This window comes from Hyalella azteca, unplaced genomic scaffold, assembly GCF_000764305.2.
Source record: "Hyalella azteca isolate HAZT.00-mixed unplaced genomic scaffold, Hazt_2.0.2 contig13234, whole genome shotgun sequence".
Classification (NCBI taxonomy): domain Eukaryota; kingdom Metazoa; phylum Arthropoda; class Malacostraca; order Amphipoda; family Hyalellidae; genus Hyalella; species Hyalella azteca.
Window position 1 is genome coordinate 1496369 of NW_025943163.1, and position 19300 is coordinate 1515668.

The following is a 19300-nucleotide window of genomic DNA, read 5'->3' on the forward strand; positions in this document are numbered from 1 at the left end:
ACTCGGAATGTAAACTAAAAAAAACCCAAAGTGGTTGTAAAAAATAGATTACCGTGTGATTGGTAGTTCACGTATTTGGTTGGCTTAAAGGGAAAAGTTAGAATTTTAGCATGAACTTAAGATTCGGCATCTGGCTTCGTAAATGGCTTGTGACGCAAAATGAACAGATATAAAAATTTTCAATATTCAAATCCATCCTGATAAATTCTTGAATCAAATTATAATAGAAATTATTTTTTGCACGGCTTGTTGTCGTTCCTGTAAAACAATATGAATACAATTTAATAACGAACAGAGATAAGCATGCAGTACAATTTATAATTGAGAATGAAATAAAAACGAGTCCCTGTAAAACAATATGTTATAAATTTTATAACGAACAGAGATAAGCATGCAGTACAATTTCTAATTATGAATTAAATAAAAACGAGTTTTTGAAAGAAATACGATTGATTCTCGATTTCTCGTCATACTTAGACACCATATAAGAAACCTCAGAAAAAAGTCACCACTTAGTTTGTCACTCAATAATGTTTGCACTTCCAATCCTTACAACAGAACATGATAATAATCGACGAAATGATGAAAATGTGGCTATAAGACGTATAAGTATTTTGGACAGGAGGAGCCATCAAATGGCTTGGAACATCAAGATAAACTGTGAAATAAATATATCAATACATACGTATATCTGTATACCTTGTTACTATAACAATATATCAGTCAGACGACTACATATCAATTAAGACTATATCAATATATCAATGATACGACTATACATCAGTCAAGACTACCTATATCAATATAACTGTCAGACGCCTATACATCAATCAAGACTAATAAATATATCAACCAGATGACTACTACTTATATCAATCANAAGCCTTCATGTAATAGCCTTCATGCTGTCTCTTATACACATCTAGATGTGTATAAGAGACAGGAAAAATAGAGGTCGAATGGTATTTAAAGCGGAATAAAATGGGATTTAAAGCGGAAAAAGGGATTTAAAGTGGGAAAAGGGATTTAAAGTGGAAAAAAGGGATTTAAAGTGGAAAAAGGGATTTAAAGCGGAAAAAGGGATTTAAAGCGGAAAAAGGGATTTAAAGCGGAAAAAGGGATTTAAAGCGAAAAAAAGGGATTTAAAGTGGAAAAAGGGATTTAAAGCGGAAAAAGGGATTTAAAGTGGAAAAATGGTATTTAAAGAGGAAAAATTTTATTTGAAGCAGAATTAATTCAATGAATTAATTACGTTAACTTCGTATGCGTATTTGATAAGAAAACGTCTTCCAGAAATGCGGTCGCTTTAATTTAAGTGGGAGTATAAATAAAATAATATTTGATGAGAACTTCTTGAGGAAAAATCGTTGCAAAATAAGAACCCAACGGAAATAGCCTGTTTCCACGATAAGATTTGCTCATAAATAAATAAGAACTCAGTGGAAATAGCCTGTTTCTACAATAAGATATATTCATAAATGTAATTTATAGAATAAAAAGAATACCTCCCCTCCGTGCTGCTGAATAACTCTCCTCCAGGTGTCGATGACGTGAGGCAGGAGCTCGGCGTGATAGTCGGCGATGTAGAACACGCATCCTACCAGACACAGCTCCCGAGGCACTGATATAAACAATTAATAATTAACGTCTAATTAATAGACAAGTGATTTATTATATTGATGAGGCCAGCTAATGAGAGGCCAGCCGTGATGTCTAACAAACAACAATGTATAATTAGGATTAACATTAATTAACATTACCATTAAATAATTCATTAAGAATGTCTAATTAATAGATAAGTGATTTATTATATTGATGAGGCCAGCTTATGAGCTGTAGCGATTTTTATAAAATAAATCAAAACGAGATTTATATATACCTATATTAATATAATAAATAGCTAGCAAGGCACTAGCATGCACAATATCTAATAAATAGCTTGCGGAAATATTAACAGTGATATAGAATATTTGTTTATTTGATATTTGTTATCCGATCCGACCTCAGGAGTGAACTGCACAATGTCTAATAAATGCTTGCTGAAATATTAACAGTCAGATAAATATTTATTTGATGTTTGCGAGCGGACTCAGAAGTGAACTGTATACATTGCTTGTGGCGTACTGCATTCAAATGATTTAAATTAACCACACTAAGCGGACTGACATGTTGAATGAAATTGTGGGAATTGTATCTCTGAACCTCTGCCTACATAAATACTTTTTCAAACATTCACAATTGTGTTTCATTTCATAGTTCTAACCACTCAAAGTTGTAACGCTAAATATTGATGACCCTGTAATGACTAAGACCAAAGACTTTGCGAAAAAATCTAGCTAACGATTAATACAAGAAGTATAAACGAGTTACACAGAACTCGTGCAAATATCATTGTACAATATATTAAGCTTCGACGCATTGCTGTGGTATGTGTGTGATGCATTGCTGTGGCATGTGTGTGATGCATTGCTGTGGCGTGTGTGTGATGCATTGCTGTGGCATGTGTGTGATGCATTGCTGTGTTTGGCCAAAAAATTTTTTGTCATTAGACAGAGCTTATTTCCCAAACAGGGTTAACTATTTTGTGACCCTTCTTTACATAAGTTTTCTTTAAAAATCAGCCAGAAATTCATTATTTGCAGAAGAGGGTTGCCACTAACACTGAAGTGACATGCAATGATTGCTCTAACATATTCTTCTATCGAATTAAATTCAGTGCAATTAGAATGCATGATATGGGCTGGTCCTTTCTTACCCCATGAAGGCTGCGATCCTGTCTTACCCCATTTGACTATATGGTATTTCGTTCATAATTACATCACGATTATTCGATTTGCCGCTAAGCCATAAGTGAGAAAATCTTGAACAGATGCCAGAGCCAATGAAATTTGTATGAAAGAATTCATTGACTTGACGTATTTAAGAAGTTATTATTATTAAATAGTGTATGGTGTTAAAATAGTTGCGTGATTTCTTAGTTCAAGTAAAGATAATGCAGCGTAGGCTTCAGCTTCCTTGCGTAGACATAGAAATTCATACTACGTTATACAGGGTGTTTCAGAATTAAGTAACTCTTTTAATTTGTTAATAAATAAAAAACTAAGAACGTTATGAAGTTGAAACTTGTTTTATTTAAAAGATTTCACGGCAAGATAAAATTTCACTGCAAGATAAAATTTCACGGCAAGATAAAATTTCACTGCAAGATAAAATTTCACGGCAAGATAAAATTTCACGGCAATACCTATAAAACTTCACGGCAAGATAAAATTTTACAGCAAGATAAAATTTCACGGCAAGATAAAATTTCACGGCAAGATAAAATTTCACGGCAATACCTATAAAACTTCACGGCAAGATAAAATTTCACGGCAAGATAAAATTTCACGGCACTGAACAATTCAAGAGTTAGAATAATAAGTTAGCATATAAACATCACTCACACATGATGTTGGTGTCATGACCGAAGAGGTGGGGGCGAGGGTAGTGTTGGGACCCCCCAGCCACGATGTTGGGGGAGACCGGCACCCCGGCCCCGCTGTGAGGGGAATGTGGGCCCGCGGGTCGCGGGTAGCCCACGGGGCTGACATGATGGGCTACCGCCCCCGCAGGTCTAACGATCGTAGAGCCTGCAGGAGCACCGGGGGCGCCACCAGGGATGTTGGTGAGAGTGCGGCGGTAGATCACAACCTGTTCGCCTCCTGTAGGAGATATCGTACTTCACATTCATGTAAAAACCTTCATGTAAAAGCCTAAATCGTATTTCACCTTCATGTTATATCCTTCATATGTAAAAGCCTTCATGTAAATGCCTTCATTTAGAAGCCTTCATGTAAATGCCTTCATTTAGAAGCCTTCATGTAATAGCCTTCATGTAAAAGCCTTCATGTAATAGCCTTCGTGTAAAAGCCTTCATGTAAAAGAAGTTAAGTTTTGCTTAAGCAACGTGACACAAAGTCTGGAACATGCAAGGTATTTGAGAACATAAGTATTGAGACATCATGTTAATTAAGTTATAAAATTACGTAAATAGGAGCAAAAACCACTACTTTATCGTATAAAATATTGACATAAAATTTTTTACCAAATTTACTCGTAATTGAGTGCAGAAACAAAAATATCAGTTGTATGTTACACCACGGGACAAAATTATAAGTTTGTCTTCAAGAAAATGTATGTTAAACGCCGGCAATTTTCATAAATAATGAATGACAAGGTATGTAATACGGGGTATATAGTTGCAAAACGAAACTCAAAGCAGTACTACGTTTCTACCTTAATATTTCAAATTATTTCACACAGTTAAGCAATGCTGTTAATTTGGTACAAAAGTAAAGAAATCTTTAAACGAGCCCTGAGATTACAAGATTACAGTGTAGGTATTACAAGAAGTTAGTTAATGGTTGGTTAATGTGATTTAGCTTAAAATGTTACATGAAAAACGATCTAACATAACCATAAAAAAGTAATCTATTAAATAACCACATCTTCCCTCGAGTTATAGCAAGCGGTTAATTCGAGAAAATTAAGCCTTTAAAACAAATGCAAAAAGAAACATAATGCCCACACCGAAAACGTGTAAACAAAGCAAAAGCCAACAAGACGCAACTATTCTACTAATTAATAATAAAAGTGTTAATAATCACTTAGATAATTCATAATCACTATCAGTAATCATGAGTTATGTTAAGCATTATTGTTCCTTTACAATGTTAGAAAAAAAGGTGAAAAAACGATCCCACTGGCGTTCTAGTGGCCGGTCGCCCCGTGAAAATAAACTGTTTCGCCGTTTTATCAGAAGTTTTACGGATTTCTAGAGTTAAATTAGAATAAAAACGGCTACACGGTGTTTCTTTTCACGTGACGACCGGCCACTGCAACGCCAGTAATACCGTTAACGGTAATTTTTCTAACAGTGTAGGACCCGAAAGTTGAGGAAGTTGAAGAAACCCTTATAACCACCTTGAGAGCAGTCGCCAGTTGTTAATAATCACTTAGATAATTCATAATCACTATCAATAATCATGAGTTATGTAGAGCATTGTCGCTTTAGGACCCGAAAGTTGAAAAAGTTGAAGAAACCCTTATAACCACCTTGAGAGCAGTCGCCAGAAACTTTGTGAAGAATATGAGAAGACAAGTCAAGTTGCTGCGAGCCTCCACCACCAAGTCTGTTGCTCAGTAGGTTTGCTAAAGCAGTCTTGGTCTTCTGGTTCACCAAGTTTGGATGAATGCCTGCAAATCGCACTACAGTCAATTCTACGGTCATATCGAACAATGTTTCTATTTTAATTAATTCTAGCAAGCTGATCGTGCATGTTGCTCGATGTTCTAGCATTAATAATTTCAAATAATTATACCTAGACATCAAAGGAGCAATAATTTCGCACGAGAGAAAACAAATTATTGACGATCAGTTGTAACCTATTGCACTTTTCGCTTTATATGGCGAAAGATTATGATCAATATATAGAGATAATTTAACTAAAAAGAGGTTTGGAAAATGGGTGGCGCAAAAATGATTTCAACGTGACCAGACAACGTCTGTTGATGACAAGACAACGTCTGTTGATGACAAGACAACGTCTGTTGATAACAAGACAACGTCTGTATAGCTAACAAGACGTTTATTAATGACAGCAGTGATGTAAGTTGTTCGCGTGTCTCAGTGTAAATTCATTATGAAAGTTCAGTGCAGATGGAGAGATTGGCATGTAAGGTAATTATAGCACCACAGAGCATCCCAGACAACACCCCAAATGAAGCTCCATTTACAAGTGAGCATTATAAATAATTACATCAAGTACAGGTTACATTCTTCGCGTATTATCTGTACTTAATTAAAAATCATCGTCTTACACTCATTCACAGGCTTAGGTTCCGCTCAGAACCACGATCCCGAAGAGAGTGCGTAAAGGTTACATTAAGTACAGATAATACGCGAAGAATGTATGGAGGAGGAAGTTGAATATATACACGCGAAGACTCTTTATGTCTGAGAATAAGACATTTGAGTTATTAAAGAAACGCTCATGGATGAAGATCGAAGAACAGGAAAATTTACAAATAAAAAACCCTATTTGTGCGCGATTAAATTGCGCGATCTACAAGCCCAAAACTTGTTTAGAACGACTTATCACAATCGCGAAAGATTGTTATAAACGCAAGACCGTCAAGAAAAGGAAGATTGCACTGATGAATCTGTAAATCTTGGCTGCTCAGATCATGTCTCGCAATGCAATCCAAATTTGGTAATAACAATCTAAAGTGAAAGTAAAACCGACAACGAGCGAGTAAGTCTTCTACATGCGTAACGGTGCGAGTAAATTTAGTCTAGCGCTGCAGCGTAGGTGGCAGTTGGATTGCTTAGACTTCGTGTATTGAATGTGTGGTGGAAGCCTGCAAATTCACACAATGACCACAAGATAAAGGAGGGCTATCCCAGACTCGTATCGGTTGAGAGGGCCAATAACTTAGTACATGTCTGTCATGAATTCCCCGGTGTGCAGTGTACAGACAGTACAATAGAAAAATAAGGGGTGGGAGGGATCACCTCAAAGCGTTACCGGAGTTCTTATTAAGCAAGGTATACCGAAGACGAATCATGAGACCACACTGATTGAAAAAGTTCCCCGGCTCGGCAGAAATACACAATTGTGGATCCCTCCAAACAATGTTCAATTGAGGGATGGCGACAAATGCAAGAGAAAGATGATAAGTAGACCACGAAAATCTAAGTGATCGAAGATGAGCCTAAGCCAGATATTCAGTTTTGCAGAATAGAGAAACGATCAGCACTCTGAGAGCTTAAGCCAAAGTTATCTCTGTCACGAACGAAATCTCCGCTGCATATGAAATCTTTGTACAAAACGGCAAATGAAACCCCCCACAAATAAGGCAAATCTATATACAATTCAAATATTATCTCTCTATATAAAAAAAGAAAAAAATATTTACACCTAGAAGAGTATGCAAAATGGAAGGGCGGAAAGAAAAGATTCCGGAGAACAACGAGCCAACGGACGGCCTGGTGCGAGATGCCGGGACTTAATACTAAAAAACTAAAAAAAAAACTTGCCGGGACTCTGAAAACTCGAAAACTTGCCGGGACTCTGAAAACTCAAAAACTTGCCGGGACTCTGAAAACTCAAAAACTTGCCGGGACTCTGAAAACTCAAAAACTTGCCGGGACTCTGAAAACTCAAAAACTTGCGGCGACTCTCAAAAGTCTCGAATGAACAAAAGGGTTCCGGCCAGCCTATTTTTTTTCTAGCAGCGAGAGAATGGAGGAAGAAAGAGAAACGGGAGGATCTAGGAAATAATTTAAAGTGCCTCGGAACGTTTATGACCGCTTTCTCAAGACCTAATATACGTAGTGAGCTAAGTAGTAGGCATGCCTTGACTCGCTCAAGGAGTCAAGTACTTTTACTTTTTTTAACGTCACTTTTCGACAATCATTCACATTTGTGTGCTTATATGATATTTCACAGTAAACATTTCTTCGTATTGTCAGATTTTTCCACAGAAAGAAATTTCAGTAGGTATTTTGTCGAGCATAAGAAAGAAAATTGCGCATTTTACTGTGCTATTCATGAAATTACTTCAATTATATACATTCCTGACGCTAAACCTCTGAAGGGTTTAATTCTCAGCACTGGACTTGAAAATCAATGGATCCAAGTCAAGATTTAAAATCAGGATTTAATTCGGAAATTCAACACAGCAATCCAGTTATTCTTAAAATATCTAACAAGGATGGAACTGAAATTCGAGAGATTTTGAGACTATGTTTGAGGAACTCTTAAGGACGAGAGTATTTAGAATGAGAATATAATCAATTCTCGGCCGAGAGAACATTAATTAATGGAACAGGGCGCTGGAACTCAAGTGCAAGAGTGGCAAGGCTCAGAAACGTGCCTGAGTGGTGATGGTCAAAATCAGGAACATGTATGTCGACACAGGAAATCACAAGAACATGTCGACATCATGAACATATCAACAAATGTTTCATATCAACAAATGTGTCATATCAACAATGTTTCATGTCAACAAATGTTTCATGTCAACAAATGTATCGTATAAACAATATTTCATGTGAACAAATGTTTCACAGAATCAAGTAAACAAATGTTTCCACAAATTGTTTCGGCTAGACAGGTTTACGGTCGAACCAGACAACCTCATATACATGTATAAGATCGGGTTACCAAATTTGAGTAATAGTGAATACACAGTTTCGCTGCGCTAGGAGCTCAAGGTCAGTTATCATTGGTAAACCCGAACATTCGCTGCTTTTCGTATCAGTTTTACTTTCTTCTGAGATCATCGACTCCAGACCTCGTCTTTTAGTTTCGTAAAATTTCAGAAATTTACAAATACGAACGACATCAGCAAACGCGGCTATTGTCCCCAGGCGCTGGAGAAGTCCATCTGTCATGTCTTTTGTTACAAGTCTGTTTCGAACAAGAGACATGCCATGAAATATCTGGAGCCAAGATATCACTCGTATACCCAACGCCAATGCCATAATCATGGAACTTACATTTTCTCTCATAATTAGCATAAATCAAACGCTACAGCAATGATCGACCCAGAGCAAACATTTTAATATTAAAAGTTTCCATAAACAGACCTTTCTTGGACCAAGTATCACATAAGAATAGAGACGATGTACCTTATAGTATCCCAAAGGAATAGAGACAATTATGTATCCTAGTATCCCAAATTAATACAGACGATGTATCCTAGTACGTATCCCAAAAGATCAGAAACGATGCCCATGTAAAACCCCCCACACCAACAATCATGCCAGAACAAAAAATGCATCAGTAGGACTCACCCTGCACTGCTAAGGACCCTGTGGGGGAGTGAGCCACAAGCGACGAGTCCTGATGATGAGGATGGGGCGACGCCCCTGGGGACACTAGGAGTTGGGTCGCCTGTCCAGCACTAGTGAAGAGGGGATTAATGGGGCGCACTGCCCCAAACTGCTGCTGTGTCCCCTGCTGCTGGGGCTGCTGGGACTGCTGCACTGGCAGTCCAGTGGCAGTCACCACCTGGGGGCGGCCATAGTGGCAAAGCAGAGAGTTTTTAGCGCATTTTCTCATTTATGAAAAAATGCACTATTGCGCTCGCCATGTTTGTCTGTCTGTCTGTCCGTCTGTCCGTGACCTCAAATTTTCGTCGACGAGAAAATGCGCTCTTTGTCACTCACTGCAGTGAGTACTGAGTCATATTTTTTAGTTTCTCCCAGTCTCCCCCAACTTCAATTTTGGGTACCGTATACTATAAGTAGACCAGTGAAGTATTATGGATACCAGCATTATTATACATAAGAAATGTATTCACATATTGAGTAAATGAGGAAATTAAAAATGAACTGATTCTAAAATATCTCTGGTTTGCCACTATACCTGGGGCTGTCCAGACTGCCACCCCAGCGGGGATACGGACTGCTGCAGGACAGTCTTCTGCTGCACTAACTGCGGTACTTGCTGCTGGCCCTGCAGCACCCCCGCCTGCAGGAAATATTTGATATTTTGATCAGAATGAAATATCACTAGTGCATGGTAATGGCAGCGAAATTAAAGCTGGAAGAAGTACTCGCATAAAATAACAGAAAAATAATAATCGAGACTAATGATCAGCATGAAATATCAATAGTAATAATAGCAGCAAAATTAAAGCTGAACAAAGTACTCACATTAAATACGAAAAATAGTAATCAAGCCTAATGGTCAGCATGAAATATCACTAGTAGTAATGACAGCAAAATTAAGTCAAGAAAAAAGTGTTCACATTGAACACGAAAAAATAATAATAGAGCCTAAAGTCTCTCAATTTATTTAGGCGACAATTCAATATGGTTTTCTAAATGAATTTTTGAAAACGCATCTTCGTAAGAATTATACTTAGAAACTATTGAACAGCTTTACATGGTTCTATATATAAAAATGATAGCGAAGTCTTACCAATAAGCCAACATAAAGTTTGTACTACTTTTGAAACCTTTTCAAATGAATACGACCAAACTATGACTGCTAGACCTCTACCAAGTAGTGATGGAGCCACACGAGAGTACGTCTTGTAGTAAATAAATAAGGACAAAATAAATAGGCACAATATAGATAGGGACAAAACAGATAGGTAAAAATCCATAACAACGAAAACTAGGACTGCTAGCAATAAACTGGATTTGTCATAAACCAATGCTGGAAGATATACTGGGTAACAAGTTTTGCTATTAGATATATTTCTCAGTTATTACTGAATTTTAATACTATGGTCTACAAGGCATTTAATGACCATGACCAGAGGACCTGCGAAGAAATTTAGCTAACCTAACAATAGAAGAAGTACAAACGAATTACACAGAACTCGTGCAAATATCATTGTAAAGTATATTCAGTTTCGACACATTGCTGTGGCATGTGTGTGATGCATTGCTGTGACATTGTGACATGTGTGATGTATTGTTTTGTTTGACATGTGTGTGATACATTGACATGTGTGTGATGCACTAGTCTCATCACCTGTTGCTGCTGCGCAAGTTGCTGCTGCTGCAGAGCTGCCTGTCGCTGCATGAGGTTGTGGTGACGCCGCATGTGGAAATAAGTCACCACCTGACGCTCTTTGGGCGGCAGCGTCCCCAGATACTCGGACCGACCAGCGTTGTCGCGCCCCTGCATCTCCCGCAGGTGCACTGGCAGCATTGTTAGCACCTGGCAGTGATGTACAGGATCATTGTGAAGATTATTTGCTAATATGTTGATTAACTGAACAATATTACTAAAGATGAACTGGCAGCATCGTTAACATCTGGGAATGATGTACGGGATGAGTGTGAACATTATTTGCTAATAAGTTGATTAACTGAACAATATTACTAAAGATGAACTGGCAGCATCGACGACACCTCGGATTTGAAAGTAAAATTTTATTTGCAACAGACTTGCAGCGAACAACATTTATATTAAATATATGCCTTTAGAATTTGCTAACATCCTGTAAAATTCGTATGTAGCCTTAAGATATTTCTACTAGTATTTTTTGACGAGCAGTCTACCATTTCAAGCGGTCAGTGCACTCCATTGTGAAGGATTTCATGTCACATATAAAGCAAATATAATAATTATTTAGTGCCATTATTTCGTTCAAGAGGGAAGGTATTATACTTGAAATTAAATAAAATTGATTTTTAGCGCCCTGAAGAAGTCCTGACCTAGATAAAGAAATACCCGAATTGCATGACGGCTGAAAAGCATGAGAGAGCAAAATATTAAAATCTTTAACATTTTGCTCATTAAATTAAATATCATTAAGCTAACAATTGGACTGCGTAGAGATAGCCTGAGGCCGAGAGGGCTCAGCGACTTAAGTACACACGCTTATATTGATTAAAATTTAATCACTTAATTGTTATTGAAAATTACGCTTGGGTGCTTGACAAGTCTAGAATTGAAGACCTATACTTTTGCCCAACAAAGGCAATTTTTTTTTTTGTTAGGTCTATAATTTTAGACTTGGGTAGGTCTGGCCTGCTGAGGGAACACAAGTGAGAGAACACAAGTGAGGGAACACAAGTGAGGGAACACAAGTGAGGGAACACAAGTGAGGGAACACAAGTGAGGGAACACAAGTGAGGGAACACAAGTGAGGGAACACAAGTGAGGGAACACAAGTGAGGGAACACAAGTGAGGGAACACAAGTGAGGGAACACAAGTGAGGGAACACAAGTGAGGGAACACAAGTGAGGGAACACAAGTGAGGGAACACAAGTGAGGGAACACAAGTGAGGGAACACAAGTGAGGGAACACAAGTGAGGGAACACAAGAGAGGGAACACAAGAGAGGGAACACAAGAGAGGGAACACAAGTGAGGGAACACAAGTGAGGGAACGCAAGAGAGGGAACACAAGAGAGGGAACACATGTGAGGGAAGACAAGTGAGGGAACACAAGTGTCACCTGATGGCACTAGGCAGGGCTAAGTTGCGGGAAAATTTTTTTTATTAAAAAAATGCGAAAATATATTTTTGTAATATATGAAAATAAAAAAAGTGTTCCCTCGCAAGTTTAACCTGATGGCACTCGGCAGGACTGAGCTGAGGGAACTGTTGCCTGATGAGGGCAACTTGGTTCTGCATGATCTGCATGGAGGGCGCTGCTACCACACCACCACCAGGGCCCACAGCGCGCACCATGGTGTGACCTGACGCTACCAAGCCTGCTTGTTGTGGTAGCAGCAACTGCTGGGTTGGACTTGGTTGAGCTGGCTGTGGTTGACCAGGTTGTAGAACTTGCTGTGGTTGTTGAGACTGCCACTGAGAAACTACCACTCTTCCTGATACGTAATGTGCCCCCCCTGGCGTGCTAGGTGGCCGCACTAGTTGTGGCACTAGTGTTTGTACCACATGTTGTTGTTGTTGTTGTTGTTGTTGTTGTTGTTGTTGGTGTTGTTGTTGTTCAGGGGGGACTTGCTGAACGATCTCTCCCGGCTGCTGTTGTTGCTGCTGCTGCCCGGTCCAAACAACGTTAGTGGCAGCAGTAGCATCTGATGCTGCTGCTGCTGCTGCATGCTGCTGCTGCTGTGGACCAAGCTGCTGCTGCTGCTGAGGCGTTGATGACCTCGTGCTTGTCTGCCAAGCAGCACCACCAGAAACGAACTGCAAATTTATGAATCATTTTAGTTAAAATATATAATTAACAGAGGACTATGAGATGAACAAGATGCAAAAGTCTGAGTCAAAGAAACACGAATCAGTGTTACAATAAAATTATTTGCCATATTTTAAATTTACTGTTCTAATCACAACTCAAATTTATGAACGAGAAGTCCATAGCTCGCTCACAAGACTCCTTAATAGAAACAATTAATCCATCAACCTATATGGCTGATGGTTTAAATAATTACATACCGTACTCAATTACCTTTATGTTATTTACCATAAATTTACAAAAAATATAACTCAGTACTCAGTGCAGTGAGTGACAGAGAGCGCATTTTCTCGTCGATGAAAACGTGACGTCACGGACGGACAGACANATTAATAGAACCGAAACATAATTAAATTGAACGACAAAAAAATACTTAATTTCAACGGCAACACAATAATTAAATTGTCACGCCCTGCGGCAGACGTACTACTGCTCCGGGGATGGCCACCTGCAAATTACGGAACGACTTCAGGTCATAAATTGACCAAGAACGTATTATTATGGATTGACTTCAGATTGTGAATTGACCAAGAACGGATTATTATGGATTGACTTCAGATTGTGAATTGACCAAGAACGGATTATTACGGATTGACTTCAGATTGTAAATTGACCAAAAAGGGGGACAAAATAATTAGATTGAACACCGAAACAATACGTAGGTACTTAATTCCAAAAGCAACACAATAATTAAATTGAAAGGCGACACAATAATTAGATTAAACAGCAAATCAATACGTAGTTAATTTCAACGGCAACAACATAATTAAATTAAAAGGTGACACAATAATTAAATCAAACTGCAACATAATTATTAAATTGAATGGCAAAACAATACTTAATTTCAACGGCAACACAATAATTAAATTGTCACGCCCTGCGGCAGACGCACTACTGCTCCGGGGATGGCCACCTGAAAATTACGGATTAACTTCAGATTGTAAATTGACCAACAGTGGCGACACAACGATTAGATTCAACAGTGACAATAAATTAATAGAACCGAAACATAATTAAATTGAACGACAAAAAAATACTTAATTTCAACGGCAACACAATAATTAAATTGTCACGCCCTGCGGCAGACGCACTACTGCTCCGGGGATGGCCACCTGAAAATTACGGACTAGCTTCAGATTGTAAATTGACCAACAGTGGCGACACAACGATTAGATTCAACAGTGACAACAAATTAATCGAACCGAAACATAATTAAATTGAACGGTTTGTTTGTACCACAATGAATGAGTACAAGAATACACTCAGTCCTGTATGAACCTGGTGAGTACACAGGGTTGTTTGTACCACAATGAATGAGTACCCCAATGTACTCAGTGGTGCATGAACATGCTGAGTACACAGGAATGTTTGTGCCACAATGAATGAGTACAACAATGTGCGCAGTGGTGTATGAACATTCTAAGTACACAGGGCTGTGTTCTTACTGTATGGACTTGATGTTGTGTGATCACTTGCTGCTGCTGCTGCTGGTGAGGCATCATACTAGACGAGCGCTGACCAGCGTCTGCAAATAAATGCATTTAACATAATAAATTACAAGCGAAATTAACACTTGATAAATTTTATGGAAAATTTATAGAAGGAAGATACCTTTAAATGAAAATTAAAGAAAGAAAAAAAACGAAAAAACGTTAAAAAAAATCATTTTATAAAGCAAAACTGTAGGTATATAAATCAATCACTATAACATAACAGTGCATTTCCGGTAAGAAATAAATGTTGGTTTTCATAAACCACTCGCTGTTCATCAAGTAACAAATAATGTGCATTGAATTATAAGTCGCCGAGCATCAAGTAACACAATGTGCATTAAATCATAACTTACTATGCATAAGTTGCCCTGGTTGCTGCAGCTGCTGCTCGTGCTGCTGATGAAGTATCACCTGTTGCTGCAGACCACCAGCCATATTGGTTGGTGCAGAAACACCTGCACCACCAACAACAGATTGAACTCCAACCATACCATCACTGATGGTAGAGGTCCCTACCATCGACCGTGGTACCTCTTGATCAGCTACCGTCGTACCCGCGGCTACGGCCGCTGCGGTTGCCGCGTCTCCAGCCTCCGCCGCTAAAGACGAGGCAATAGCAGCTATGGTGGTTGATGCTGAGGACGTTAGCATCGAGCCAGTAACTGAAGAACCCATGGATGTCATGGAACTCATCGGGACCAACGAGCTCATGTCAGAAGTGTTGATGGAAGCCAGGGAATCAATGCCAGAACCTACAGAAGAACCAATAACCGAGGTGACATCAGCGACTGAAACAGAGGCCAACATCGGAGGACCAGCAACAGCAGGAGTTGGTCCAACCACAGACAAATCGTATGAAGAAGTAGTGGCACCAACAGCAGAAGATGTGGAGTATGGTTGTTGAATATTACTTGTTGAAGGATCAGTAGATACATTAGAAGTAACAGCAGAGTTGTTTGCAGACGTTATCGGATGCAATGACTGTTGATGGTTTATAGATTGCTGATGCAGAAGTTGCTGATGGTGAATAGACTGTGTAGGCTGAAGGAACTGAGTTTGGCTGACCTGAAGCTGAATGTTACTTTGGTGTTGGAAGTTTTGTTCATGGTTCAGTGGCATGCTGGTTACATGCTGATTAGATCTAATAAGTTGGTCGTTTTGTTGTGGAAAATGTTGAATGTTCAGCAGTTGTTGAGAATCATGTTGAATATTTTGATGCAACTGCTGAATACCATGCGGCGGATGCTGGGTGCCTTGAAGCTGCTGTTGAATGTCCTGCTTCGGAATACCTTGAAGCTGTTGAACACCTTCCTGATTTTCAATAATTTGTTGCTGCTCGATGCTTTTCAATTGGTTGTTGCCTTCCTGATGCTGTGGGATCTGTTTTTGCTGTATGCCTTGCTGTTGTTCAACGCTTTGCTGGTGAAGCTGAATACCTTCCTGCTGATGCTGAATACTTTGCTGAAGTTGCTGGCTTTCATCTTTTTGCTGCTGAGTGCCTTGCTGATGCTGCTGAAATCCCTGGTGAATTTGCTGGCTTTCCTCTTTTTGTTGCTGAATGTTAAGCTGATGTTGCGGGAATCCTTGCTGAAGTTGCTGACTATCCCGCAGTTGCTGATGACGAGCTTGAATTTCCTGATTTAACTGTAACGAACTTTGTTCATTCAGCACTCCAGGTTGTTGCTGAAGGTTGCTGCTCGCACCAGTATATTGCTGTTGTTGTGGGGTAACATCACTGCTATGTTGCAGGTGTGTGCCACGTTGCTGGTGTTGCACGCCAGTTGCATGTAAAACTTCTTGCCGTACTTGTTGATGTTCCTGTTGATGATCAGAGGCCTGTTGTTGTTTCTGCATCAAGGAAACTCCTTGCTGTAATTCCATACTTTGTTGCTGCTGAACATCAGGTTGAGTTTGAACACCCAATTGTCGTTGCGGTGTTTGCAGCAACTGCTGCTGCTGAGATGTCGAGACGTGTTGCTGTACAAGTTGCACTTGTTGCACCGGAGTTGTCATTCGAACTTGTTTTTGTTGCATGTACAGCTGTGAAGGTTGTTGCAACTGTAGCTGCAACGGCGATGGGCGCTGTCCGGCATGCTTTTGCACCAGAAACTGTTTCTGTTGTTCTTGTTGTTGTTTCTGTAAATGTAAACGTTGTTGTTCCTGATTCTTGAGTAGCTGAGATGACGGAGTAACTGTCACGTTCGGCCCAGGTAAACGCAATTGCTGATTATTTGCTCGATGGGCAGCAGAACTTAGCGAAATTGTGGTGGATGAGGGAAGAACTTTGCTGGTAAACTGATCAACACTTGGTACTCTTGTGGACACTTGATTTGCAACAACAGGATTGGCAACCGTAGGAACTGAGGTAACACATTCAGAGGTTGAATTGCTAAGAGAAGCAGATGAACCTGTTTGTGGACGTTCTGAAGTCAACGTTGTGATATTGCCCGGGACACTTAGAGGAACTGATGACACTGAGGAGTTTGTTTCCTTGCTCCCTGAGAATACAGTGTCTAATGTTGATGACGTGCAAGATGGTGGCTGAGAAGTCTCACTCTGAGACGTGGTCAAATCTCTAGACTCTTCTTTATTTATGATGTTATCCAAATTTAGGTTTTGTTCACTCAAACTTTTTGCTTCATCATCAAAGCGTTTTTCATCGATTGTCATGCCAGTTCGAGTCTCCACATTCTCCGGTGATGATGAATCAGCAGTTGTGGGTAGATCAAGTAGCAATTTAGAACTTGTGTCATTCAAATCCATATTTTGAATATCCTCATTCATCTCATCGTCATCACTGAACTCAAGCCTGTCAAAGAGACGTTTCCTTTCTACAAGATCTTGCTTTTTCTTTTCCAACTCTGGATTAGTTTCGGCATTTTCAGACTGACTTGTGTCAGGAAATATATCTATTGAGGCAGCTGCTGCCATCATTTCAGCAGCACCAGGAATTTCAATAGAAGAAGCCAGATGCATTGGGCCACTGAAAGTATTGAAACTCAAGCTCGGAGATCCAATGTGATGAGCTTTTGGAGTGTTAGCAAACCTTCGAGCTGACTTATTTGTTACTGGTGATGGAGGAGTCAAGAGTTGGAGGCGTGGATGATATTCAGCTTCATTAAGTCGCTCGTTTTTCAGCACACAGTCGGTGAGCCAGTCCGGTGTCACAATGCTGATGTGTGGAGTTTTCTGTGCTTTCTCAGCTTTGGCCTGAAAAGTGAAAACAAAAGTTTTTTGACATGAAAAGTTCACAATGGTCATCTCAATGGAGTTTTAATCCTAAAAGCGCAATTGATAAGAAATATATATAAATGAACATTGCCAGGCAAAAAAAAACTGTCATCTAGAGAATCTTATCTCGTCTCAGACTTTAACTCGCCTTGCCAAGCATCAAAGCAATCAATAATTAAGATAGGTACTGCATGAATTGCAAATCCAACTAAATAATTTGTTGAACACAAAATATGTGAAAACCAGAAATTCATGAAGGCTGGATTGGTTTCCAATACAAAGACCGTATCAGCTAACTTTGATGAATAAAATAAAAAAACAGCACAGACATACATACAACGGCCAATGGATCACATAGAAGGTGAATAAAATAATACCATATTGGTGAATGTAACAATACCATAAGGTGAATGTAACAATATCATAAGGTAATACCATAATACCATTGGAAATCCTCTGTGACAATGTAACTTTAGTTTTTGTTTCACAGACAATTGTCAATAATTTTTTAAATCAATTAGTAGATGAAAAATGAAGAAGCCCTAGAGTGATGTGATGATTTATGACTAATGTACAACTGTAACTCTGAAGTTTCTTCCTCAATATTTGAAGAAAAAACAGGGTTTTTGTAAATATGGTAAGATTCTGCATCAGCTGCATCCACTGATTTCTTCCCATGTTTATTGAATTTATGTAAATAGGGGAATAGTTGTTAGTGGGGGTATGAGTGAATTTTGTAAAACAAATTGTCTGTGGTTAGTGGTTAAACACCGATGCTTTCGATGATAATTTGTAAAAAACATATTAAGTAACAAAACAATTAAGAAAAAATACCTCAAAATTATAGTATTTTGGGAAGCAGCTGAAAATACTGAGTGTAGGTAATGATATAAACTCACCGAATTGGTGCTGTTAGCTATTAGAGGGGTTGATATCAAGAAAAAATACCCCAAAGTTATAGTATTTTGGGAAGCCGCTGAAAATAATACGAGTGTAGGTAATGATATAAACTCACTGAATTGGTGCTGGTAGCTATTAGGTGTGTTGAGCTTGGCTGCAGTCGTTTACTGAAGGAACCGCCATGAGATGCCAGTAACACCCAGGCCACGGTGACATCAGCAAGGCTGAGCTGCGATGTAGAGGCCCGTACTCCTGTCAGCACCTGGTGGTCTACGTTAAAGCAGTCAACACTGCAATATAGTCAAGGAAAAAATCGTTCAAATTGTTTTGTGAAGTGATGGCTAAAACATGGTCAAATGTGTGGTGTGCCTGAGGGTGTTTGTTGTGATGGGACTGTGACATGAATGTAAAAACTATAACATGGTTGAGTGAAAAGTGTCATTTTGTGAAGAATACCTACATTGTTGCAATTACAACTCTAACACATACTCGGATTTAAATGTGACGGAATGCATTTATGCACTTCACAAAAAGGGGGTTTGAAAGTACCTACCCCTAGTGAAAAAAATGCTACTTTCTTACCATACACATTTCTTCACATGAGGTTTTCCACAAAAAAATAATTTAGAAAAACTTACAAAAAATCCTTGAGGAAAAATTCTTTCTCCAAACAAAAAAATGTCAAAAACCAAAACTCTGTTGTGCTTGTACATAGATTATTTTGTTTAGAATTGAAACATTCTCAAATCCATTGCATTTGTGAAAATCAACACCTATTTATGATATAGAACACAATGGATCACCTACAAATTATTAAAATAAGCAAGTAAAGGATACGGTAATAGGGTATTGCACTTGGCAGACAAGACAACCCAGGACTGCAGCACAACAGGCTTCTCATAGATTTCCTTGACTTCTCCCATCTCAATCTCATCAGGATCGGAGCCGACTATAAGATG

The 19300-nt window shown here is 38.9% G+C and overlaps 1 protein-coding gene across 1 annotated transcript in view; it reads right to left on the reverse strand.

The window, feature by feature from the left end:
* Positions 1-19294, reverse strand: part of LOC108682117 — a gene marked incomplete at its 5' end in the record, with an annotated part of 29509 nt that extends 10215 nt beyond the window's left edge. Inside the window, 13 exon segments of the mRNA XM_047883569.1 lie at positions 1506-1621; positions 3444-3701; positions 5095-5235; positions 8840-9056; positions 9414-9518; positions 10533-10721; positions 12081-12665; positions 13145-13165; positions 13791-13829; positions 14163-14242; positions 14564-17420; positions 18457-18631; positions 19179-19294. Of these exon segments, the coding sequence (XP_047739525.1) occupies positions 1506-1621; positions 3444-3701; positions 5095-5235; positions 8840-9056; positions 9414-9518; positions 10533-10721; positions 12081-12665; positions 13145-13165; positions 13791-13829; positions 14163-14242; positions 14564-17420; positions 18457-18631; positions 19179-19294 (4899 nt within the window).
* Positions 19295-19300: the final 6 nt, after the last annotated feature.